The sequence below is a fragment of the Lissotriton vulgaris genome, chromosome 7, assembly GCF_964263255.1.
Source record: "Lissotriton vulgaris chromosome 7, aLisVul1.2, whole genome shotgun sequence".
Classification (NCBI taxonomy): Eukaryota; Metazoa; Chordata; class Amphibia; order Caudata; family Salamandridae; genus Lissotriton; species Lissotriton vulgaris.
Window position 1 is genome coordinate 1,265,753,093 of NC_141695.1, and position 26,207 is coordinate 1,265,779,299.

At 48.8% G+C, this 26,207-nt stretch overlaps 1 protein-coding gene across 4 annotated transcripts in view; it reads left to right on the plus strand.

Annotated features, from left to right (window-relative positions):
* The window catches only part of LOC147703386 (oocyte-specific histone RNA stem-loop-binding protein 2-like), a 68,178-nt gene that overhangs the window by 27,954 nt on the left and 14,017 nt on the right, over positions 1 to 26,207 (plus strand). For 2 of the 4 annotated variants that reach the window (XM_086928918.1, XM_086928916.1), the window contains 3 exons: positions 2,268 to 2,378; positions 18,047 to 18,184; positions 18,526 to 18,628. In XM_086928918.1, the coding sequence (XP_086785044.1) occupies positions 2,268 to 2,378; positions 18,047 to 18,184; positions 18,526 to 18,628 (352 nt within the window). Of the gene's footprint in view, positions 1 to 2,267; positions 2,379 to 18,046; positions 18,185 to 18,525; positions 18,629 to 19,229; positions 19,326 to 26,207 lie in introns of those variants that run through there. The other 2 variants (XM_086928917.1, XM_086928919.1) reach the window with 2 other exon arrangements.

Sequence of the window (26,207 nt, forward strand, 5' to 3'; positions counted from 1 at the left end):
AATACAAATTAACTCTGCTATGTAACTCAAACTGACCGTATGAAAATTAAAACCTTTATAAATTAAATATTCTTGCTTGAGATAAATGTACATTTGATTATTTGTTTATGGAGGATCCCTTCTGCCAGACTGGTCTTGTTGTAGAGTGAACTGTTCAATAAAAATGTAAACCATGTAATGGTTTGGCTCAGAACATCTTTTTGAAATATATAATTTATTTTTTTAATAATAGCAGGTGTTCATTCTGTGGAGTAGCTCATTGGCCAAAGACAACTTGGCACAGGAATAAAAACTGCACCAATAGCTCCTGCTTTAACACCATGCGCGCTAGCGGAATTCCGCTCGCACGTTGGGTTTTGCGGAAACGCACTTTACGTGACGAGCTGGGCTCGTCATCAGCGTGCGAGGAGGCTACGCCATGACGAGCCCAGCTCGTCATCAGCGTCGAAGGGGTTAATACAGGTACAGCAGACATGGGATGTATAATTAGTCTGCACTTTCAGGACTGGTCTTGCGGTTCTTTCATACACCGGTTGTCAACAGCCTTATCTGACAGTATTTGGGCGAGACAAGACGCTGACTTTTTCTAAAGGGCTGATCTCTCTAAACATGGACCGCATCACCAGCCCCCCCCCCCCCCCCCTCACCCCCCCGGCTATTTGCCAAATGACAATCTGGGAGAATAATTAGGCCTCTGTAGCAAAAGGACTTTAATATCTATAAGGAGTGCGTATCCTCACCACCCCCTCCAATTGTCTAGGTCCCATCCCTCCAATTTCAGAGATGTCAGCCATAGACTTTCACTCTGTGAAATTGACTTTACCTCCATCTTGTGCACAGGAACAGGCTAGTGATTCTAAAATGGAACACGGAGGCCTTTTCCAGTCTGGTTCACTTGATATTCACAATGCATGTAATACAGACCACCTACATATATACATGTGCTTCAGATATTAGCGCATGGATTGGGGTTGTTCTCTAGCAGTGGATGTTTACACTGGTGTGCCACTGCCACCCTTCTTGGAACATCTTAAACTGCCATAAGATGTTTTTATTCTGTAAAATATTGTGGCCTTGTTTGTGATCAACTAGTAAGAGCAGTACCAATTAGTACACTGGATTCCACATTCACTTTTGTGGAAATGGTTCCCAGTAATGCTGTTCATTTCTCATTGCAAATCTATCTGTTTATTCTACTTTAAGTCACAAAGGGTATCCTCTAGCTTTCACAAAGGGTGACCTCCGAGCTTTAAATTGCTCAGATTTGTCACCCTCCGTACAACAAAGTCTTTTTACAAAGAATTTGCAGTAACTCCAAAGATAAATTTACTTTTTCTGGAGCTCAAATTAGTTTCTAGCCAAGGTCGCATATATTTCTAAAGAACTCACCAGGTGAGTCCTTTCTGAAATTTTGCCCAGTTGTGTTGCAAAAAATCTTACTTGGACCTAATGCTCCATCCACAAGTTACTTTTTCAAATGTAAAGGGCAGTAATATGCTACACACCTATAGCAAGGCCCGTAGAATTATGTGGCAAATGAGGAACACATTATGCCAAAGATTTTACTAAATCCACAACAAAAAGCAAAATATGCAGCATGGTGCATTGATGCATCACATTTTGTGATGGTATCAGTTCATTTAGTCATTTTCTCACATGTTAACACTGACTAATTAGGGCTAGTTCAACACCCAAATATAGCAATATGCAACTGAAAAGTGAACAGTCCAACTTCGTGAAGTGCCTTGCACGTCACAGCAACAAGTATTCCCACATTTGTATCATCATTTTGAGCTGGTACCACTTTGTTTTTTTGGGTAAAACCTGCAAATTATGCATTGCAGAAGGTGATGGATTATGTGGCAAATGCAGCATATCCAGAATACAAAAAAGCAGCAGCTGCAGAATCTCTTCATTCCAGTGGCCCGCCTACAGCTCTATGGAAACATTGCTCCAGCTACCATTTTCAGCAGGCTCAGGAAGATCTTGCACCATTGTTATGAAACCTGTTCCGCAAGTTCTATTTTGTTATCCAACAATGAAAAGTTTAAGTCCAAGTTGAGAAATTGTTGTGGGAACATGATGGAACCCCTTTTCAGTTGTAACAGTGTCTCTCTAACTGATCTGATCCATAAGTCATTTGTTTATGATTCCGGACTCCTTGCGTTCAGTTTACGTGACTGGTGCCTTCACACGCTGAACTGCATGGGTTACCTGCGTTTTGTATATTCTTGATGTCTTGATGTGATTTGTTTTCTCATCCCTAGAGACCCATCCAAGTACGAGACTGATGAGGCAACTCTGAGGAGGCGACAGAAGCAGATAGATTATGGTAAAAATACCATTGAATATCTCCGCTATCTGCAGCAGGTCCCCAGGTGAGAATGCAACTCTTCTTTGTCCTGTAAACGCATTCCATATCATATCGCCCCATTTGGTCTACAGATCTTCCACCTGACTTACATGTGCCGGTCCTCAATCCCATTTTGTCACATCCCAATTGAGCCTTCACTTGTTTCTCGGACCATGGTTAGTTGAAGGTTCCCACGTATGAGCATCCAGTTACTGCTGTATGCATTCCAGTCATGCAGGAAGGGCCAATCTGAGCTTTTAGTCTGCCTTTCACTAGCTAAACTGCAGTACGGCTCACTGCCACCCTGCAGCCTAACCTATAGGAAGGAAAAGGGTTATCACAAGGATGCTGGTTTATTGAAAGAGCCAAATTGTTAGTCGGCCAATTATCTTTTCTCCTGCTGCAGCGGAGAAGACACCAGAGTGTTAGACCAGTTGATCATACTATTGCCTCCTCTTTTCCCATTAATACTGGCTTCTGTATGGTTTAATCTGCTTACTAATCTATCTTGGTTTAGAAATTCATGGTGATGGGACAACCAGCATCCATTTTGCAATTTTTGGGTGGGGGTTAATGAGTAACTTATTTGGTGAGCTCTCATTGTAATAAGGTGGGATCTCTGCAGCCGAGAACCTTAATGCAGGCACCATGGCATTTCAAGGTTCCCGCTGGTCTATTTGTGCTACAAGGAGTTGATTATTGGGATCTTGGGCTGAAGGGATCCAAACTAGCTAGCTCACCGACATGGGAAAATCTAGATTAACTTTGTTCGGTGCTTCAAGTGCTTTTGTCATGTTTTTTGTTCTTTATCAGAATATTGAAAGGGCCACCTCTGTTAACCAGGAGGAGTGGGGCTTGTAGGCATGCAGTCACTGGATGAAGCATGGATTTGGTTTGTACATAAGAGTGGTGGTTTTCTAGTCCAAGAAGGACACTGGAATAGTTTCAACTAGGTAGTGGCAGATGTCTAATTGTTTTTTTAGGTCTTACAGCATGCATTAGTTGTCTATTGGCTAACATGCCTCTGCAATATAGAGGGCTCTGTGTCTGCCTCTTGCTCATGATACAAAGACTTTGTTGTCTGTTTCAGAACCATGCTCTTGGTTTGTTAGCTTGCCATCCTATTGTCCTTACAACCATGTTTGCAATGTGGTTTTTTTTTTGGAAGTGGTTGTATCCTTCCACTGATGTCAGATCATTGCATTGCAGGGCATGAGGGACTAATTCTTCTCCAATCTCTTACACCCTTTGGGTCTCCTGCTCTATTGTATAAAGTACCCACTGGGCAATTCTCCTGGAGGCTGGAAAGGTGGGGGCTAGTTTTTCAGCAGTGGGGGCTGATTTTGTTACTGGATGCCCATTTTTCAATAGTGCTGCAATTTATGCCCCCAGTCAAAAAGCAACAGTGCACACCTTTGCCACCCATACACTCCACAAAATTACCAGGGCTGCTTTGTGTCCCCAGTCTGGCCCGAAGTACCCATTCCCTAGGCCCCCTTGCCTAGCTCGCCGTCCCCCCTTGCGCACTAGCCAACTGCTGCTGTATAAGTGGGCTGCCATTTCTACATGGTTATAAACCCGCTGAAAGATGGCAGTCCATGTGTATGCATTATGTAATTAATTTTCTTAAATTATTCCAAAGTGATTGCTGCATGCATGGCAGCCAGTGCTTGTCCGATCTCTCGGATTCAAGAACTCTGGGTTTAAAACCCATTCCCACTGAAGGTGCATATACTCCAAACCAAATCTGTTGCAATCTGTGTACTTGTAAGTAACCATTAATTACAGAAATTCCAGATTTGCTGGGTTTAAACACAGAAGCAGCCAAAGTGGTCTCTGAAATCATTCAATGAAGTTTTTTTTAAGGTTAATTCGTTTTTTGGGTTACATGGAGTTTTGACCTTTTTGACTACTTTTTTCCGGTTCCCACCAAGTCATTTAAACAAGTTCTTTGAAAAATGTCCAGAGACTTTGTAGCCATTTTGGACACATTTCTCCTTACCTAGGGGTGTACATAAGTTTAATATACACTTTTTCAAACTGCTCTTAATGTATGGAATTTGTGTATGACTAGGTCTACATTCTCTGTACTCTAGAAGTTTCAGAATACTCTGCCAGGCAGTTCTGTAAATAGGACCGCTTTTAATCAGGTTAACTACATCAGGAAAACTACCTCTGATCAGTCTTTATCAACATAACCACTTTTGAGTTGGCTAAAAGCCAGAGTGAAGTTCTGACTCAATTGCAAAAACTTTTCCTTTAAAATTGAGTTAACTAAAAACTACCCTCTGAAAGGAATATTACTTTATAGCCCTCTGATGCCAAGAGGCATAAGCATAAGCACACTGATGGAGCAGAGCGTCATTATCACGGGTTACCTAGTGCTGGGTGATTTCAACTTGCATCTTGAAGGACCGTGATACTATCCAATTAAGAATCGTTGAGACGGGGGCGTGGCTTAGCCGACGAGCAAGGCGGTCGTGTAGAGCGTGAGCTCCGACCAGCCAGCACTTATCCTGCTATATAACTTTGGCCCTGGTCATCTGAAAGGTACCCACTTTACCGGTACTGGTGCTTGGTCCCGGGGTCATCTTCCGATGGCTAAAAGCGGCGCAGAAATCTGCTCCGACGGTCGTGGAGCGTCCCGGCAGAGTGCCGCGATCAGAGCGGTCTGGCGAGGCCTATAAAGCCGGGGCCTCAATTTAGGCGCGGCCCGGCTAGGGGAGGCTGCTGGGGTCGGGCGCCGGCGCAGCGTGCACCCACGGCCCACCCGGGAGCCAGAAGGTCTTGGGGACCACATATCCTGCGGGACGGCAACAGGAAGGCTTGGCGACTCTGTGGGCCGATGCGGAGGTCCGGCCCGGGGGCAGCAGGAGAGGGGACGCCATTTTGTGAGGTCTCCACTGTCACACTGATCGGCAGGAGGGCGCGACTGGACGGACGAGCAGCGCTGCCGAGTACCCAGGTCAGTGAGGAGAGATGAGACCCCCGGGGCTGACTTGCTGCTGTTGACGGCCCAGTGACAGGCAGTGAGGCAAGGGCGGTTGGAGTTTACGGTCTCGGGGGTCAGATCGGGCCCCGGTGAACACTATCATAGCGCTGGCCGGCCAGAGGGGACCCCCCTGCAGCGACGCCCTGGGACCGTGGGGCTCGTGCCCAGTTTGAGAGAGCCTGCCAGGGGGACACAGATAAAGAGTCAGCTCTGATAGTGACAGGTGGAACCCCCCCCCCCCCCCCTCAGGTGGGTAAACAACGGTGGGCAGCCACACGCTTGGGTGTCGGGCCTGCGGAAGACACAGGCCATACAGCGACCAGTGCATCGCCCTTCGCACTGCAGCCAGCATGACACGAGGCGGAGCCGGTGGAGGCCAGGGCAAACAAGGGCCAATAGATAGATTCACGGAGGCGGTTGGCCCAGGGGGACAGCAGGTGCTGGATAATGCGGCGCTCTTGGCGGCGATCAAGCAGTCCAGAGACTCCCTAGATGCCAAAATTGGTGAAGTCTGTTCCGATGTTATGCTCCTTCTACAAGACCTGCGGAACGCTGTGGAACGCATCACAGGCCCGGCGACTCGTGTATCAGAGGTGGAGGACGATGTATCTACCCTAACGAAGAGTCCTAGCCTTGGAGAAAACACAGAAAGGCCTGGCTTTGAGAGTTGAGGATGCAGAGGGGCGTGCGTCGAGAGGGTGGGTCTGTGCTGAAATTGCGGCTTGCTGACGGTCTCAAGATATGCCGATGGTGCTTGTGTAACGCCAGGCCGCAACATGTTGCTCTACATAAATGTCTCTGGTTGGTGAGGGAGGGCGGTTAGGCCCAGGTGGGATACGGATCATGAGCTGGAATGTGCGGGGGATGTTGGATAAGGTGAAAAGGGGGGCAGTATTCACGTGGGCTAGGAGGAGGGGGACGGACGTACTCTTATTGCAGGAAACGCACTTACTTGGTACGAAAGCATTGTGCCATCAGCGATATGGATTCACGCACACATACCACTCAGGGTTTACAAGGGGATCCAGGGGGGTGGCAATCCTCATTCATCGTAGGGTTCCCTTTGCTCATAAACGCACCTGGACAGACGCGCAGGGTAGATATATATTTGTGCAGGGTGAGATTGGAGGGGATATGGTACTCTTTGGCAGCGTATACGCCCCACCACCTTTACAGTGGCCACTAGTAGAGAGGCTGCTGTCCCTATGGGTTGACATGCCCACTGCTCTGTCTATTGTAGGAGGGGATTGGAACGACGTCATGGACGACTCGTGTGATAGATGGCGAAGTGCTGCTGGCGTCCAGGACCCGGGGGGGGGGGATGGAGGGCCCGGCATCCAAGTTGCGGGCCTTGGCCACGGGTCTCGATTGGGTGGATACATGGAGGTATAAGCATTGGTCACTTAGGGACTTTACATATTTTTCCACATCGCGGGAATCCTTCTCTAGGCTGGACTATGTGTTTGTTCCGAGAGTGTTGGCTAATAGGGTGTTGTCCGCTGAGATTCTGCCCCGGCACTTTTGGACCATTCGCCGGTGTAGGTTTACGATACTGATTGTGCCCGGCAGCCATTTCGGTGGCGTATGTCGGCTTGGCAATTGATGCAAGACACCTACCGCACACATATGACTAGCGAAATTGATCAGTTTCTCTCTATCAACGTAGGTACGGTGGACTCGCCGGCAACGCTTTGGGAAGCGATGAAGCCCTCATTGCGAGGCATAGATATTTCATGGTGTGCGGCGACGCGTAGGGAGAAGTGTAGAGACCTGGCGCGAGGCGGACCTGGAGGCATTGGAGCGCAGGGGTCGGGAGGATGATGGCAGATCAGCTAGGCGGCAGCTGGCACTGGCGCAGCAGCAATATGCTACGGTATTGCTAGACGAGTTACAGCAGGCTTGGTTGGCCACGTGCCGTTGTATTTACCAATGGGGCGATAAGTCCTGCGAGATGCTGCATTGCCTGTGTCAAGGCATCATGCATGCCCAGCCACTGCCCCGGATAGTGAGCCCAGATGGGGCACCTATCTTAGAACCTGCTGCACTGGCTGGAAGTTTTTCTGATTATGAGGAACTGTATTCGCCCCGGGAGAGTCTAGAGGCTGGGGTCTTACAACGATTTATTGATTTCCCACCGAGGGCTGTCTTGGATGAGGCTCGTGATTTGTTAGACCGTCCCCTGACAAAAGATGAGTTAGCCACAGCGCTAGGTGACTTGAACCCAGGCAAAGCACCGGGATCTAATGGGTGCCCTAGTGAATTCTTTTGGCGCTTTGCGACGCAGCGGAGTCCCCAATTTTGCCCGGTGATAAGAGGCGCGCGCGGTACACTCCCCCCGGACTGGCGGCACGCGGAAGTGGTGGTGTTCCTAAAGCCAGGGAGACCTCCGGAGAGCCACGGGTCCTACCGCCCAATCTCCCTGCTCAATACAGAGGGCAAGATACTGGCTACGGCCTTGGCCAATAGACTTAAACCATACATTACAGACCTAGTTCACCCGGACCAGGCGGGCTTTATGCCTCAGCGTGCCACTCGCCATAATATTAGACCGGCCCAGGTCGCGATATTGGCATTGCGACGGATGGGGGAGCAGGCGGCGCTGTTTCTGGCGGACATCTACAGGGCGATTCACTCCCTGAGTTGGACATATTTTTTTGCCCTGTTGGGGCGCCTAAACCTCTGCCCTAGTTTCCTGGCATATGTGCGGCTCCTATACACAGATCTTACGGCCTCAGTGCGGGTGGGGTGTCCCGTTCCTTCCGTATCAGGCGTGGGACGCGGCAGGGCTGCCCCCTGTCTCCATATCTATTCGCACTCGCTATGGAACCCCTCGCAGCATGGGTGCGTGTAGACGCTCAGCTTAAGGGATTTCGGTTGTCGGCGGGTCGAACGGATAAAATCGCTCTATACGCCGACGATGTGTTTTTACTTACTGAATTGGATCGCTCTGGGCCCCAACTCCTGCGCATCTTGCAAATATTTGGCGAAACCTCTGGCCTATATATGAATCCCGAGAAATCCACGCTTTGGATATTGGGAGGTCTGCAGACTGTGGGCGACTGGGCACATGGGATCCTGGTGGTATGCGGACAGGGGCGACCCAGCGTATGCAGTTGAGGGCCTTGATGGGCACTGCGTCCGTTCATACACATATATTCAGCACCGCTCAGGAAGTCCCTTCCTTCCATCACGCAGGTGGTCTTTCGGGTGTGGAGGCAGGCTCTGCATAGAATGGGCTGGTGGAATGTTCTTACTCAAGAAACCCAGTTGTGGCATAATGCCCGGTTAGCCCAGATGGACAACCTGGTGGGCTTCTGGGGATGGGATGCGATCGGCATCTCTACCCTCGGGGACGTTATGTCAGGGTGTGTGCTCAAATCGTTTGATAATTTGCGGGACGAGTTTGGAATGCCACGTACACAATTTTTTAAATACCTCCAATTCCGTCATGCCATAACACCGTACATTGCGGGATTGGAGCGACTCCCTGAGTTCAGTCCGCATGAAGCTAAAATCTTTATGGGGGAGCTGCCTGATAAGAAACTGTCAAGCATTTACCAAACTCTGGTGCGACACTGCTCCTCAGACTTGCAACGGCTTAAAACTGCATGGGAACAGGACGTTGGGGAATTAGATGGAGAAGACTTGGTGGAGGCACTGGAGGGTCCTAAAGAGGCGGCAATAACCATGCTCCTGCGACTCATCCAATTCAGATAACTGCACTGCACATATTACACTAGACAGCGCTTGTGGAGGGCAGGTTTGGTAGCGTCTCCTGTCTTCGGTGCAGGACGGAAGGTTTGGTAGCGTCTCCTGTCTTCGGTGCAGGACGGAGGTAGGAATGTTGCTACACACGGTCTGGGACTGTAGGGCATTACAGAGATTCTGGGATGGAGTGTTCCAATGTCTAGATGAGGCTCTGGCCTGGGTGCTTCAGAGAGAACCTAAGCTGGCCCTGTTACATGTCATTGCTGGGGTAGGGGGCAATAGGTATAAGCAAACGCCATTTGCTTTTACTGGGTCTAACGCTGGCGAAGAGAGATTGCACAGTCATGGAAGGCGCCCCGAGCTCCATCGCTTATGGCCTGGAAAAATGGGATGGACTTCTGTATGGGGTTGGAACAACCCATATTTATTGCTAGGGGCTGCCCTCGGAAGCACTACAAAATTTGGAAAAGGTGGGCGGACTATCGTGGACTGGAGCTGGATCCGCCACCTGAAGACAATGCCCTCCAGCCCCTTTGACAGATTGACAGCCGTGATGACACTGGTGGCGCATTGGTGTGCATGGCGTACATTACACTTGATATGTATGATACAGGTAGAGCAGGCAGTGGCGCGCGCGGGGGGGGGTGGGTCTTCAGGGTGGGTGGAGGGGGAGCGGGGTTTTTCATAACTGAGCTTTTTCTGTTTGTAACGGTTTCATTGCAAGAAAATGACTGAAATTGATATTGGTGACTTGATAATGGAGGTTGTCTCTGGATGGCAGAAGAATCGTGGAGACCTTAGGGCTTCACCAGAGTTGAGGGCCCCATTCAATCTGCGGGACATGCACTAGATGGTTTTTTTTACGAATAATTTGTATCTGGAATTAACATTCTTCCCTTGGCATGGTCAGACCATTAGGCTATGTTATAATTTTTTTTCAATCCATCTACCACAGATACAAAAAGCAGCTGTGGCGACACTTTCAAGGACCCAAAAAACTATTATACCCCAAAACTAGAGCATGGGGTATAATTAACACCGCAGATCTGTAGCAGACCCTTCAATCTACATTGCCCATAATCAGTAAAGATCCGAACCATGATGTTGAAATGGCTACACAGAAGTATACAACTTGGTTATAGGATATAGACACTAGCACCGGAGAAAGTTAAAATAAATCGTTGCAGCACCCCTTCTGAACCCTGGTTTTCTGAGTACCTAAGGACTAAATTATGTAGGAAACAAGAGAAAGTATGGAGATCAAAGTATGATCCTCATGTCGGAGAGGCCTACAGAAGGACTATTTCTGAATATAGAAGACTCCCACAAAGCGAAAAAAAACACAGTACTTCACTGATAAAATTCACCAATTAGAAAACTCAGCCAAAGAACTCTTCAATACAGTAAACTATCAAAGATGGTCACAAAAACCAGTACCTTCTGTGATACTCTTGCAAACATTTTTCTAAATAAAGTAACCATGGTCTTTGACTCCTTTACTCTAAAGCACCAAGAAGTACCTAAACCTCAAATGATTAACTCGCCACCATCAGAGACAATATTGGATAGGTTTACGCTTCTGAATGAAGTTCTGAAACTGATCAAATTCAGCAAATCTGGATTCCCCACTAGATCCCTGCCCCCTAAAATCGTACACTTAGCGCCCAGGAATTTTGGAGATCAGTTGACAAAAATCCTAAATAGTTATTAGTACGGGACACATTCCCTCTAAATGGAAGGTGGTATCAATCCTTCCTTTATGGGGAAGTAAAAACAATCTCGATCCTCAGGAACCTAGTAGCTATAGGCCGATTTCCAAACTTCCCTTTCCGGCTAAATTGCTGGGAAAAGCCCTGGACAACGAACTTATGTCTTGCATTGACAGCAATAATATATTGAATCCCTCCCAATACGGCTTTAGGAAGACACAGTACATAAGACACTGCTCACAGCCTCAGAAGAACCAAGATGGATCATGGATAATGGAGGTCAAGCCATATTGATACTGCTTTATCTCTCCAGCCTTCGATACTATGAACCATACCATTCTGATTGATTGTTTAATAGAGCTGGGAATAAGATGTAGCCTTGAAGCTACGTAAAGCCTTCCTAACAAACAAAACAAACCATGTTGCCATGGGCGACTTCACATCAAAGCAATTCTGCTTGCCTTGTGGGCTACCGCTGGGCTCGTCATTGAGCCCCACCCTTTTCAACTGTATGTTGCCCTATTTGGTCAAACTGATTAAGACCATAGGTTTCTCAGTGGTGCCCTTCGCGGACGACCCCCAAATTGTGGTATCAATCCCCAAAAATCACGCGGAAGTTGGACATAGGTTAAACTCCTGCATGGTCCAAATAGCTAGTCACTCCCTGGTGCCATCTCCTCTCACTTCCCTGGCAGCAGATGCAGCCTTTCATTCACGGGCTGACTCAGACAACCTCCGGAGGCATTCCAGCTCCTGTCACCCTCAAACCAGACAGTCAATCCACAAGCAGGCCCAGGCACTCCTGGACCAGGCTCACCAGCCAATCACACGCCAGACACAAATTACACAAATATGCCAACCTCTAAAAGTGGCACTTCTAGACTAGACAGTCATGCCGCATATATTACGCAGCATTCAATCTCACGAGTTCGTACATATCAAACTCTACCCTGCACTCCCCACACAACAGGAACTACCATGGGCATACATATTCCCCATTCATTCCTATGGGAGGGCAGGTCACTCACCACACATACACAGAGTGGAGAAGTGTGGCTCAGGGGTTAGAGGCGGCAGACCCGGAAGCTGAGATCGGCCCTGGACCAGGGTTCAATTCCCCGCCTCGGCGGGTCTTGGGCTCAAAAAAATTCCACGGACTCGATAATTCTCGCTCCGGTGCCTTCTCGACTCACGGGTTCACACTCTGCGACTCTGGGCAATAGCTTGCTTAATCTCCACAACGGCCCCTCGCGGCGGGATGCCTGGCTTTCACCTTGTGGATACCCTGCCGGGGTTATCTCACAGGGGAATACCAGGATGGGTTCCCTAAGCAAGCGCATAGATACCGACCTCAGTCAGTGATTTGCGCTATATAAATACATGTACATTTACATTAGAGAGCTCAAGCACTTTACACTGTACCACAGTGAAAAAGTGTGCAGAGGCCTAAAATCACCACCACCAGGTTCCAGAAACAGGCTAGGAAAAAGCAAAAAGTCTCAGGTGAACCTGCCAAAAGGGCCTGGTCCAACAGCGAACGACACCCAAATTGTGGTATCAATCCCCAAAAATCAAGCGGAAGTTGGACATAGGATAAACTCCTGCATGCTCCAAATAGAATATGGGATAAAAGAAACTGCTGAAAACTAAACGCTGGGAAAGCAGAGGTCCTACCGTTCGGGAAAGAAATTCCTCTGGTCAACAATCTGGTGGCCCCAGAATATGGAACTGGTACCAACGCCAGTAAAGAAAGCAAAGCACCTAGGAATCATCCTCTGTGATAAACTCCAATTTGATAGTCTAGTAAAGGCAGTTACATCTTCTGTTTAATACACTGAAAATAATAAGGAAGATCTGTCCTTGCATTCGCCATTATCTTCAAAAAACAGGTCACCACTCTGGTTCTGGCCAAGTTAGACTATGGAATTGCCCTTTTTATTGGCATCTGAAAAAAGTCTTTACAAAAACACAGCTGGTCAGCTCCTTACTGGAATCCCCAAACACAGCAGTCCACGCTTTGGTCAAATTGCATTGGCTACCTATGGCCAAACGACTTGAGTTTGACTCTATGCATTACTTTCAAAGAACTGCACAATACAGGACCAAGCAATTTCCGCTCTATTTGCCTGGCCTTCTCCAGGCAGAAGGTTCAGATCATCCGATGCAAAGCTACTAGTTCTTCAAAGAGCAAAGCGTTCCACCTGGAGTGGCAGGAGCTTTCTGCTCTGTATCCTCTGCATGGAATTGGCCTACCAATTATAAGGAAATGTTCTGATTTCCTGGCCTTTTGGAAATTGATAAAGACCTGACTATTTACATGTTAGTAACATCAGCAGATCAGTCTCTCCTCGTTTTTTTTCTGAACCACAAGACCGCAGCAGTGCCAAGACTCCGGGCATTAGAGGACTATACAAAATCCAATCCAAATCTACAGCTTACGAATGTGAGGTATTTTGCTAGGAGGATGAGTGGAAGGAAGGAGGGTAATGTTTGCAGCGTGTTTACCACAGTGGACTTTACAATGTGTACCTTTACAAAGCGGGTAAGTATTTGTTTACACAATTGTTACTTAAAGGGAGGTTTTAAGGGTTAAGGGAATAGGGTCTTAAGGGTTCAAGTCTGGGTAGAGGTAAGGGATTTTAGGTTCACTGATGGTTCAAGGGAGGGAAGGTGTTTTGTAGGGTTCAGGGGTGAGTGGAGGTAAGACTTTTTTAGGGTCCAGTAGTGGGTAGAGGTGAAGAAGGTAGGGAGTTTAGGGAGGTTAGCTGCCAAGGGATAGGATGTTTTTTGAGTTTATGTTATGTTATGTTAACTGCATTTATTTTGCGCACAGCTGCTCCAGCGAAGGAGCGTCCTGGCGCATGGAAAAGGTGAACATAACACAACGCGGAAAAAAGGTGAGAGTCAACATAAGAAGATTAAAATAAGTAGGTTTTCACGGCCCTGCGAAATGCTAGAAGATCCTCTAAAAGGCGGATTTCCAAAGGAAGCGAATTCCAGAGAGCCGCAGCTCTCACACGGAAGGAGCGGCCGCCCATCCGGCTAAGCCTGAAACGCGGGGTAACCGCAAGGGATTGCCCTAGGGATCTGAGGGAGCGAGTCGGGACATAAGGGGATATAAGGTTATTGAGGATCTCAGGTGCCGATCCTTTTAAAATTTTAAAAGCAAGGCTGAGTACCTTAAAATGGATTCGGCTTTTCACTGGTAACCAGTGTAAGGACCTCAGAGTGTTGGACGTGGGACATGACCTCGGCAGGCCCACCACTGCTCTCGCAGCCGCGTTCTGGACGCGCTGCAGGCGGACGATCTCAGCTTGGTTAGCTCCCAGCAGGAGCGAGCTGGCATAGTCCAGCCGGGAGATGATCGTCGCTTGGATGACCAACTGTCTCGTCGGGGCATCGAAAAATGTAAGCACCGGCCTCAGTCCGCGCAGAACACCAAAGCAGCATGCTGCCACTCTTGGTGTGGGTGGTAAAACATAAGGTGTGGTCGAGCCATACTCCCAGGTTTCTGAGCTCCATCACCGGTATGGGGGCAGGCCCGAGCTCCTGTGGCCACCAATTGTCCCCCCAGCAGTCCGTTCCTCTTCCCACGATCATCACCTCGGTTTTTTTTGCGTTCAGCTGGAGACAGTTGTTATTCATCCAGCTGGCCACCTCTCTCAGCCCATCTCGGAACCTGGGGGCATCCAGTTCGGCGTCCCCGCTGATCGTGACCGCTAGCTGTGTGTCGTCGGCATATGAGACCATAGTAAGGCCCCACTGCCTGGCGACATCAGCCAGCGGCCGCACATAGAGATTGAAAAGCGTGGGACTCAGCGAGGAGCCCTGGGGGACCCCCAGGTCCAACTGATGGAATTTGGACTGGAAAGGAGGGGTGGCAACGCAGAAGGAACGATCGCTGAGGAAGGAACGGAACCACTGCAGAGCGGGGCCACAAATGCCAATGTTCTCCAGGCGGTGTAGGAGGATGCGATGGGACACTGTGTCAAAGGCAGCGCTAAGATCTAATAGAATAAGCGCTGCCGTTTGACCTGCATCCAACACACTCCGCAGATGTTCCACCATTGCCAGAAGGGCGGTCTCCGTGCTGTGCCCAGCACAGAACCCATTCTGCGTAGGATCGAGAACATTGGCCAGGGCCAGATGCTCAGATAAGGCTAGGTTAACATGGGCCTCCATGACTTTGGCCGGCCAGGGAAGCAATGAGATCGGGCGATAGTTTTCCGATTTTAGAGGATCCAAAGATGTTTTTTTTCAGGATCGGGGAAACCACCGCCTGCTTCCACTTGGCAGGAACAGTGCCTGAAGTCAGGGAAAGATTGATTAATGAACACACTGCCGTGCGCCCCTGAAAAGACGGATCTCTGAAGAGAGCAGGTCTGAGTGGGTCCGCCGGGGAGCCGGACTTGACACGTTGTGCCAGCTTGACAAACCCATCCCAAGAGAGAGTAGGGAGAGAATGTAATACCAGGCGGCTGCAGAGGTCATTCCGAGGAGAAAGTGGTAATGTCATGCTGGGAAATGACAAATAGATGTTCTTAACTTTCTCCAAAAAGAAAGTAGCCAAAATCTCACACTGTGAGGTGGAACCATCCACAGGCAGAGCCGCTCTCTTAGCCATCAAGTCTTTTAAGGCTTTAAAGATGGTCTTCGAGGGGTTATGGCTATTACGGAATTCCGTTGCGTAGAACGCCGCGCGGGCTCTACAGATAGCTCGATGGTAGAGCTTAACAGCGGCCAAGTACGCGGTTTTTTTAACGGCATCGTACGCCTTCCGCCACTCCCTTTCTGCCCGCCTACACGAGCTCTTCAGAGCGCGGAGAGCACTGTCGTACCAAGGGCTCGACTGCCTGGAGCTGGATTTACTTGCAATAACAGGCACCAATCTGTCAAGCGCCTTAGTAATCCAGCTGCAAAATTGGTCGTAGCCCAGACTAGCGTCAGACAGAGGGCCAAGTGGCTCTTCGGCCATGATACGATGAAGATCCTCAAGCCTGAGCTTATTCCAATGCCGCCGCGGAACCCACTTTGGAGGTGGAATAGTAGGGGTTACGGGGAGAGGTAGCCACATGGACACCAAATAATGGTCAGTCCAACACACTGGAGAAATAGCCGAGACTTGGACATCCGATAAGTTGGTGAAGAATGGGTCCAAGATGTGCCCTGCCACGTGCGTGGGTTGAGTGACAAGTTGGGTCAGCTGAAGGGCCTCCATATCCGCCAGGAAATCACTGACGGCCGCGGTCTGTTGGGTGTCAAAATGGAGGTTGAGGTCACCTATGATGCAGAAATTAGCGCAATCACTAGCTAGCGTACTCACTGCCTCAGGGAAAGCTCCCCTGAAAGCTACATCGCTGCCAGGAGGGCGGTACACGACCATCCCAGACAGCGTGAACTGAGGACTGATAGTGATCTTAAACAGGGCGCTTTCGCAGCCTGCAATATGCAGACCAGTCCAGGAGCACGCAAAAGTAGATTTTAAAGCTAGGGCAATACCTCCGCCTCTAGACAGCCGGTTCCATGTAAAAAGTGAGTAACCTGGGGGACAAGCCAGATTAATTATGGCTGTGTCTGTATCCTGGAGCCAGGTCTCGGTGATGATAAATAGATCCGGCTCCTCGTCAGTAATGAGGTCCATAATAGAAAGATGGTGTTTAACCAGAGATCTGGTATTGAGATTTAATATCCGCAGACCCTGAACTCGACCATCACTCAACCGAGGCACCCTTATGCCAGCCAATGGGGCGGCGGAGTTATCATAGGCTCGAATACCCGTGGACTGGTCAAGCGACCATCTCTTGCAGGCACATTGGTAAGGGCCACACAAAGGATGTTTAAGTGCGACAGCACATCGAGGGAGGGAGTGGCCAATCGCCTGGAGCGCTGCACTGGTGTACACAAGCATCCTGCCTTCCAGAGAATGATGGGCGGAAGTGGCCCGCTGCGCCCCGCGCGTCCTTAGCGCGGACGGGCGCAGACGGGCAGGACTCTGGCAAGACTCCGGCAAGCGACGGCGTCCTAGCTGCGCGTTCCCGCTGCGCGGGAGAGAGCTACTTTAAATAGGCGGCGAAATAGAGGAAGGAGCGCAAGGACGCTCCAAGATGGCGCCCGCCGAAAATGCCAGCGTCCCAATCAAAGATGGCGCCTGTCGACGATCTCCACACCACCCACGGAACCCGGACCCACCAAACGGTGGTGAATGTTCCAAAAATTAAATGCAGGTAAGGGGGAGGAAGGGGAAAGCCCAGCCAAAGCGCATTTAAAATACAGCAGTAAATTTACTCAATAAGCCACAAACAGTGAGGTTAAAAACACACACAGCGTGTAAAAAGGGGCTTATAGGGCTAACCTTCCAATTATAAAAAAGTACTTTATGGATTCCCTTAAATGTTTGTATGGGGGAATGTTCATATGTGACTATATTGAATATCTAGCTATATACAGGAACATACCTACAAGTATTTGTACATAGTTCTATATAATATCAGTTTTTGCAATGTTGTCAAATACTACATTGTAAACACATTGTAAAATCTGTGGTCAATGCATGAGTTGTAAATGTCAATGCGTTAAAACCAATTCATTCGAGCCGCAGCCTTCCTTGCAGAATTGGTTGTAACACAGTAAGGTAGGTACACTTGACCCTCCATCTCACGCTAGCAGGTCCTGCAGTGATATTTAACGCCACTCCTCTCTGCAGTCAACGCTTTCCCCACCGGCAGGACCCCGGTTAGGAAGTAGAACTGTCTTTATGGAGTTGCTGTCCTAAATTTGTTTTGTAGAACAGTTGATGTGATGCCGGGTTGAGTTGCTGCGATTAGCTACACTTTTGATTATGCTGCATAAATCGTGACACAGCGAGGTGTAGGTGTTTTGTAGAACTAAGGTTTTCCTTTTTATTCAAAACCATTCTTAGAGCACATCAATTGAGACACTCTGGATTGAGACCTGTATTAGCAGAAGGCTTGCAGTGTGGGCACCAGCTGTTAGTTATCCTCTTTGCCATTTTACCATTTAATCTTATTTCTGTGAGGGTGTTTAAACTAAAGGTCTTAATCTCTCAACATCTTTTATACTGTGTTATCTTCAGTACTGTTCCCTAATGCATTTATAACTTCAGTCCCTTTTTTCCTACACTAAACCTCGGTCCGAACTAGCATTTCCCTTGTCTTACTTATTGTTGAGCAGCATTGTATATTTGCATTGGGAGATCTGACTCCCAGTCAGGCATGCAAGTCATTGCCTGGGGAAGGCTTCTCACCATTGTGTGTTTAAACACAGGGCCGAGAGGAAGCCAGGAATCCATCCAAAGAGCCCCAACAAATACCGCAAGTACAGCCGGAGATCCTGGGACACACAGATCAAGCTCTGGAGGCGTGCCTTGCACACATGGGATGCCCCTGTTGAATCTTCTGTACTGTAAGTTCCTCACTGTTCGTTCATGTTCTCTTATCTGAACTCTACCCTTTGTATGTCTGGGTACCAACCCTTTGTTGCATGTTAAACACTGCAGATCTGATCCTTTATTTACATCTTGCTAGCTGGTGTAGATGTCTGGATTTCCTCCCTGACAATTCCTCTAGTCCCTCCCCTAGACCCTGAGTAAATGGTAGTCTAGACTTCTGCGGAGTTGTCATGATTTTCCATTGTCCAGAATTCCTTCCTCCTTGGGTGCTTGGCTGTAGTCTGGATTTTAGTTGTTAGTAAATGTCTGCCAGAATGTTTTGTGCTCCTTACATTTTTTCTTTCCACTTTTACAGAGACCAGTTACCAGAAGACGACCGCTCAGAAAGGCAGTTGGAGGAATGTCTCGGAAGCTTTAAGGCCTTTGAAGATGTCCTGGCAGAATCCATAGAGAAGCAGGTTTGTTCACCAAGTTTGCAGGGTGGGGGGCAGCGAGATGGGCACTGGGTGAGCAGGATAACACTGATGGTTTTTACAGTTAAGATGGCAGAATAAACTAAACCATGGTTTGAGTGGGACATTGATATGTGAGCCTAGAGGGTGCAGAGATGGGTAATTAAGTGCATGCAGGGTCACTAATCACAGCTCCCTTTCAAAGTTGCATGGTTTCTAGTATTTGTACATATTTAAAGTCCATTTGATCTTTATCCATTAAGTTTGGTTTTCATTTTTTTCTTCTGTCTTCAAACTTTTAGTTTAAAGGAACCAAAAGGTGTTTTGGTTTTCAATTTCTACCATGAATTGAGTAAGGTTACATAGGCACCTCACCTTTTTAATGATACCTACATTTTAAACTATACATCGCTGTTTGAGTTTCTTGTAGCTGAATATTTATATCTTTATTTGTATATGAAAGTTGATGACTGACCTATGTAGGCCACAGAAATAAGATATAGAATTCAAATGTATATCTTGTTTATTATATTGTATTGAGTGTTCCATATAGATTCTGTCCATGTATGATGTAATTCTTGTTAGAAATTTTGAGATGTAAGATCAGGGCTTCCAAAGAAGCGCTAGTGAGAGGAGTGACAGGAAGTTGAGGCCTCTTAACCCCTTAATAACGAAGCTGTGCTTACTCTAATCCATCTAGATAAAAATCCAGTTGTAATATCTTACATTCCCAGACATCATTTTAAGGTTTTTCATCTGCTTTGTTGCATTTGCAAAATTGCATTTGTGGGATTCTGTCCTAGTTATTACTACAATGTTCATTTGGTCTCATTTCTGAATTTGAAGCGGGTCATGCTTTGATATTTTTGCGATGTTTTGATCAGTGGCATATTTGAATTCTTAAATGTGTATGGCCTCCATTTAGGAGAGAAGGAAACTTGTCAGTTAAGTTTATAACCATGAGTAACCTGCATTGCTAAAGTACAGTAGTCTGTAACTGATTCACAATATGGTTGGCCTGTTCTTGGCATGTTGCGAATTTGCTTATATTAATGGTGAAAGGCCGTTTTCGTGCTGGTTAACCTGCATTGTGCAGTCATGCAGCAATTTCATGTAGAAGTGTGAAAATTCCCTGAGATGCCTTACTTGGACTCCAAAGGCGTTTCCACGTTTTTGTTTTTTGGGACTATACTTTTTCTATTATAAAAGCAGTTCAATGTAATACTAAGAGAAACATAAGAACCTATTTAAAATATTGCAGCTCACTAGCAAGGAGCACATAACTGGTATACGTAGAATAAACTGATTAATAAGGCTGTTAATCCACCCCCTACCCCCAAATCAGACACAATGTCCGTGTTGCGGGTCTAAGGGGATACAGCAGTAGAATGTATTAACTAAAAAGTGCACTTCCCACCCCTCCAATTATATTGCCATGTTGACCAGCCCCTTGCTTTAAAGCCTTCACAACAGCCCATTTGTCCATATCCCTAAGCTAATTGTTAATGGGACGGGGCAGCCATGAATCTCCAGTGAGGAGCAATGTCTTTTGGCCAGTACTAGGCCTAGAAACCTTTGCTTTCACCACTTCATCTCATTCTGGCATTCCCAATGGTGCAACCTAGGGATCCCCCCCATCAGAAGTATTTGGGTCACTTGCTCCAGTATCTTATGGACTCACCTCATTGCAAAAGGTTGCCTTCTCCAATGTACACCTAAGACCATTTTGGTCTCCTTGCGTTTATGTACCCTTGCTGGTGTGTAGTATACTTGTTTGAAAAACTTGATTTGAATAAGGCGTAGGTGGGCAGATATCGCCATTTGCCTACCAGCTATTTTGGCTCCTGCCTTATCCTAGTCTCCATATGTCCTAAAACAAACTCCCATATTCTTTCTTTTTTTGTTTGCATGAAAACTTCAATTCATTTCTAATCATTTCGGGAGTCGGGAAGCATTCCTGATTTGATCTACCATGTTCTATAGCATAGGTCTTCAAACTGTGAGGCGCGTTACTCCCCCCCCCCCCCCCCCCCCTTCCGTGGGGAGGGGGGCCGTGGATGGGGAGGGGGGGGGCATATGCCTCTTTAATAACACTTAATTAAAGATGATGTGGGGGCGAAGTTCAAAGAGATGGCTAAAGAAAATTACAAGAATACATCGTTTAAGTGCTTTTTCTTTTCACTGTCACGTAACTGAGTATAAAATAATGCACCAACAGCTTCATTGCAATTGAAGGGCTAAGTGGAGACCCTGGAAGGTTCCCCTGCAACTCTTTCTGGGGTGGGAGTCGGTCCCCCAGAGATAATCGCTGCACACTGCCCTGGAGGAGGAGGAGCCTCCTGTGATGCCACTTAAGCGCCAAGAGACTTCCGCAGCGCAGGACGCAGACGGGCACGCCCTTCCTCGGCTGAAGGAGGCTGGGCTGGGCATGGGTAGACTAAAAAACACTCTGGCCCCAATAGTCACGGTCTTCACCCTGGATTTTTTTTTTTTTTACGAAAAGCAGTGGGTGCAATTAGCAAAGAAATCAAACTGACTGAAGGAAGATTATCACTAGTCTCCCCCTCCCCCCGAACTGACCAAGGACCAGGAGGCTACTGTCATGCTCTGGGCCCATTTTCTCGAACAGTGAATATTATCAGCACTATAAATGCATCTGTAATTGGCAGTGTAAACAGTCCAAAAATGTCTGCCTCATCTGAGGGAGAGGTTGCATGCCGAAAGCTACTGGGGGGGGGAAAAGAAAAGACACGAGGCGCCCACAAAAGGCAGTGCCCCATGTTGAAGACTCGGCAAGATTTAACAAAGTACTATTAGGACCGAGGGGAGAGTGGCACCTCCTAATCAGAGGATCCTTTTTTGTACTTGGCTTAACCAACTTATATCTGATGCCCTGAAGCCTACTTTATGTATAAATTTTGTTTATTGCGCATCAAATTTGACATACCAACATGCTTGACAAGCTGGCGTGGCATCAACATTCAGCTCGGCCAGCGTTAATGCAGCTTTTAACGGGTATAAACAAGAAAAAGGGAGGGTGAGTTGCATAGACAATCGTGTGTTGCAGACCCCGGTGATTGGTCTAAGTGTCAACAGAAGGCTTCCCAAGTACCATTGACGGTGGCTCCGAGCAATGGAACGCCACCTCAAGGTAATGGCTTCAGGGACCGGTCCGCGTCGAAGCTACGTAGCAGCGTCCAGAAAAGGGAAAAGGAACAATAACCAAACTGAAGGACCCCAAGCCCGCCACCCCCCAGCCTACCCACCCCCCACCCCAGTTCCAGGTCCAACTTTCTACCACCGAGTAGTGATCTCTCAGGTCTCGGGTTGTCCGACATCAGGCTGGGACAGCCGGAGTAGGCGTAAGTATCTAGGGCAGGTCACCTCCCTGAATTCAGAAGCTAAGAGCGTCAAGAAGGGTCGCCATAATTCTGGGTATTTGTCTCCCTCCCCTTTGGCAATCAGGGACAATTTCTCCATCCCCAAGACGTGCCAGAGACTGTGTAACCAGCCCTGAAAAGTGGGGACATGTGTAGTGCGCCAATAAGTGAGAATATTCTGTGTTGCCGATCCCAGGGCTATTGCCATCAACCTTCCTCTGTGGGAGCGCAGCGGGTAGGTGATGGGGTTGGGAGAGCCCAGCAGCACATAAGCAGGGAACCTCGGGATGGTAGTGTCTTAATGGAGGTCCACCTCGTCTAGCACCTGTTTCCAATACACCTGTAGGTGAGAACAATCCCACAATAGGTGTACTAGTGTACCCCTCTCCCCACATCCCCGCCAGCAGAGTGTCGTGTGTGGTCCATCTAGTGTAGTTTTTCAGGGGTATAATACCAGTATGTGGCAATTTTAGTGAGGGTGTCTGTTAAGCCCATGTGGTGGGCAGAATGACTGGCCCTAAAACAAATGCCCTCCCACTCCTTATTACTCAGTTCGCGCCCAAGGTCCCTCTCCCATCGTGCTCTCCCCGCGTTGTGAATGTGTGTGTACCTGCCCAACAGCATGCGATAAAGGTCCGATATTAAGTTGCGGTCAGATTTCCTCGAAAGGAGCCAGTACTCTTATTCGCTGAGTCTGCGGTCAGCCCCGGCTCTAACGGTGGGATGGAGTGCCCAGTATCGCACCTGGAGGTAACGTAGCCGTTCCCCCTCCGGCAAGCCAAATTCCCGGCGAAAGGTATCAAAGGGGATGATCCCCTCCTTAGGCTACATATGGGACAACAGCTTACAACCCGCGGGGTCCCATTTCGCGAATGCCACTCCGTCCATGCCAGGTCTAAAGTCCAGGTTGGATACCAGAGGCGTCAGTGGGGACGGGAAGGACGTTAGTTCATGTGGTATGCTCACCCGATCCCACTCCTCCAGAGGCGTTCTCGTGATGAAGGAGGCATAAAGATTCGTGGGTCAATGCTGCCGCCGCAGGAAAGGGACTTCCTGCAAAGTGCGACGCGCCACCGCTTGGTCTTGGAAGAGCCAATGCTTTTCCAACTCCCATTTACTCCACTCCATGAGTGTCCTCAACTGCGCTGCCTGGTAGTATAGTAACTGATCCGGAAGGCCCAATCCTCCGTGTTCAGGAGGTAATGTTGCCAGGCGCAGCTTCATGCGCGGGCGCCGTCCATTCCATATGAATTGAGCTAGTTCAGCTTGGGCTTGACGAATCCAACCTTCCGGCGGTCTCATAGGGATAGCCCTGAATAAATATAAGATTTGCGGTAGAATTGTCATTTTGACTGCTGCCACCTTACCAAGCCATGACAACGGAAGGTGCTTCCATCGTCCGAGCTCCGAACGAATCGTTTGCCTAAGTTTCGTGTAGTTAAGGCGGACCGTGCCGTGTAGTGTAGAGGCTAACTGAACACCCAAATAAGGAACGGCCTCAGATGCCCATGGGAAGGGGAAAAGGCCCTGCAAGTGCACCCTTGTGGGTGCTTCCAGGGAGAGGTCAAGTGCTACAGATTTGTTGAGGTTTACTTTAAAACCAGCCACCTCAGCGAAGGCATCCAGAACTGCCACACAGGCCGTAAGTGATGCACGGGGGGAAGAGAGGGATAGCAGAACATCGTCCGCATATAAGCTAATAGTATGTTCAAAGGCTCCCATCTTGATTCCACTAATCCCAGAGTCAAGTCTTATTGTTTGTGCCAGGGGCTCCATATATAGGGCAAATAACAAGGGGGAGAGTGGACACCCCTGCCTCGTTGCACGTTCTATGGGGAAACGGGGTGATGAGCACCCTTTGACCCGAACCGTTGCCGAGGGCCTCGAGTAGCAATTGAGCACCCAAGCGCGGAAACGATCACCCAGGCTGGCCCGCGTCAGGACCCGCTCCAGGTACGGCCAGTGGACGTGGTCGAAGGCCTATTCCGCGTCGATGGATAAAAACATGTATTCCCCCTCTGCGCATGGCTTTTTCTATGAGATGTAGCGCCCGTTTGGTGTTGTCAATGGTTTGACGTTCCGAGATAAATCCCGTCTGGTCAGGGTCAATCAGTCTCTGCATCAGTGGGCCAAGTCTCGCGGCAAGGATGCTCGTGTACAGTTTCAAATCTATATTGAGCAGCGAGATGGGCCGATATGCGTCGCATCTCGAATGGTCTTTCCCTGGTTTAGGGATCACGGAAATGGTAGTATCTAACAAGTCCTCCGTGATCGCTCCGGGTTCTGAGAGTTGATTGAACAGGGTGGTAAGCAGCGGCACCACTTGCGCACAGAATTTTTTATAAAAGAGGGCCGTGAAGCCGTCCGGCCCCGGGGCTTTCCCCAACTTGAGCCTGGCAATGGCCGATATGACCTCCTCGGGTCTGATGTCACCCTCCAGGGCTGCTGCCTGATCCGTAGTGAGTGCAGGGAGCTGGGCAGCATCCAGAAAGACGTCGCTCACTTCCCCTTCCAACGTGGCCCCCGATTACAGCGAGGTGTAAAAATCACTGAAGGTGGTCGCGATCTCCCTATCTTCTGTAACTAGGCGTCCGCCAGGTGTTCTGATTTCTTTTACTTGACGCTGGTGCTTCTCCCTGAGTGCTTGCCCCAAGAGGCGCCCGCATCTATCCCCCTGTGTAGTACATGTGGGGCACCCTTAGCGCCGCAAATTCCGCCCTATCCTGGTCCAGCGCGCTCAACTGTTTTTGAGCCATGGTCAACTGCCTCCAGATCCTCAGGGCGCAAGTCCGTTGGTGCATGCCCTCCAGTTCCCTGACTTTTTGTGTCAGCTCGTCCCTTTTTTCTTGCCCGTGCCCTATTCTCCGCTGCGGATAAGGCTATAAATTCACCTCGCAGGACCGCTTTTAGCGCTGCCCAGTGTGTTGTCGGGGAGGTGTCTGTAGTGTTGTTGTGTAGCAGGTAATCTTGTATCGCGCCTATTTTCTCCGGTACTTCCCTGCGGTGCAACAGCGTGTCCCTGAGGCGCCAGCACCGTGAGGGCCGCTGTGCTGGAGGGAGAAGGAAAGTCACCAGCAGGGGAGCATGGTCCGAAAGGGAGGCTACGCCTATCTCTACGGTGGATGTCAGCGCTTGCAAGGAGGAGGCCAAGAAGTAGTCCAGCCTGGCATAAGTGCGATGCGCGCTTGAAAAATGAGTAGGTCCTGGTGCCAGGATCGAAGCTGCGCCAGAGATCCACCATACCCAGCTCCCTCAGTCTCGCTAGCCCCCCTTCGGACAGAGACCCAGCCTGTTCAGAGCGCTGCGCTGACCTATCTAAAGTGGTGTCGAACACCAGGTTAAGGTCACCCCCCATTAGGACATGTCTGTCTGCAGAAGCCGCCAACATACTAAGCGCATCATGAAAGAATTGTTCTTGTCCCTCGTTAGGGGCATAGACTGAGCAAAGCGTGAATTCTGAGCCCCCCAAGGAAAAGTGGTATGATGAGTCTTCCCTTTATCTCCGCTCCCTGTCTCAGAACCTTCCCCCGGAACTTCCTTGCAACCAATATTGCAACCCCAGCTTTCTTATGAGGTGTGGACGAGAAGAACTTGTGCGGAAAGTTGTGTGCCCTCATTCTCATGCAATCTTTCTGTAATAAGTGCGTCTCCTGGAGGAGACAGATGTCCGCCTGTGTGTGCTCAAGGCAAGACAGTACCGCCCTTCGTTTGATAGGGTTGTTGAGACCCCGCACGTTTAGCGAGAGGATGCCTACTTCAGTGGATGCCATAAGTCATCGTCCGTACCGCCCGCTCTAAGCTCTCATGTCGGCCTTCAGTGCACCCAGCCTCGTGCCCACCCGGCTCCCCCATCACGCGGAGCCATATCCCGCCGTGGTCTGTCACCTGCAACCCAGGATACCGAACGACCCGACTCTGTAGTACCGCCTGGACCTGGAACCCCTCCCTCGGCAACCCACGATAATGAACTACCCCTACCCCACCCCCTTTCAAACCCCCATGCTCCCTCCCTCCACCCCCCCCCCCCCCAACACCCCTGAATCGAAATTTGCCTAGCTTACGTAACGGTAAGTTTCAATTCTATTAAGGACACGGAGGCGAGGATTATGCTATATCTTCCTTCGCTTTATTAACATAAAGAAACCACAGCAGCTCAGGAAAAGATATAATAAGAACAAAAAAATGCTTTAAACATAAAGCATTGA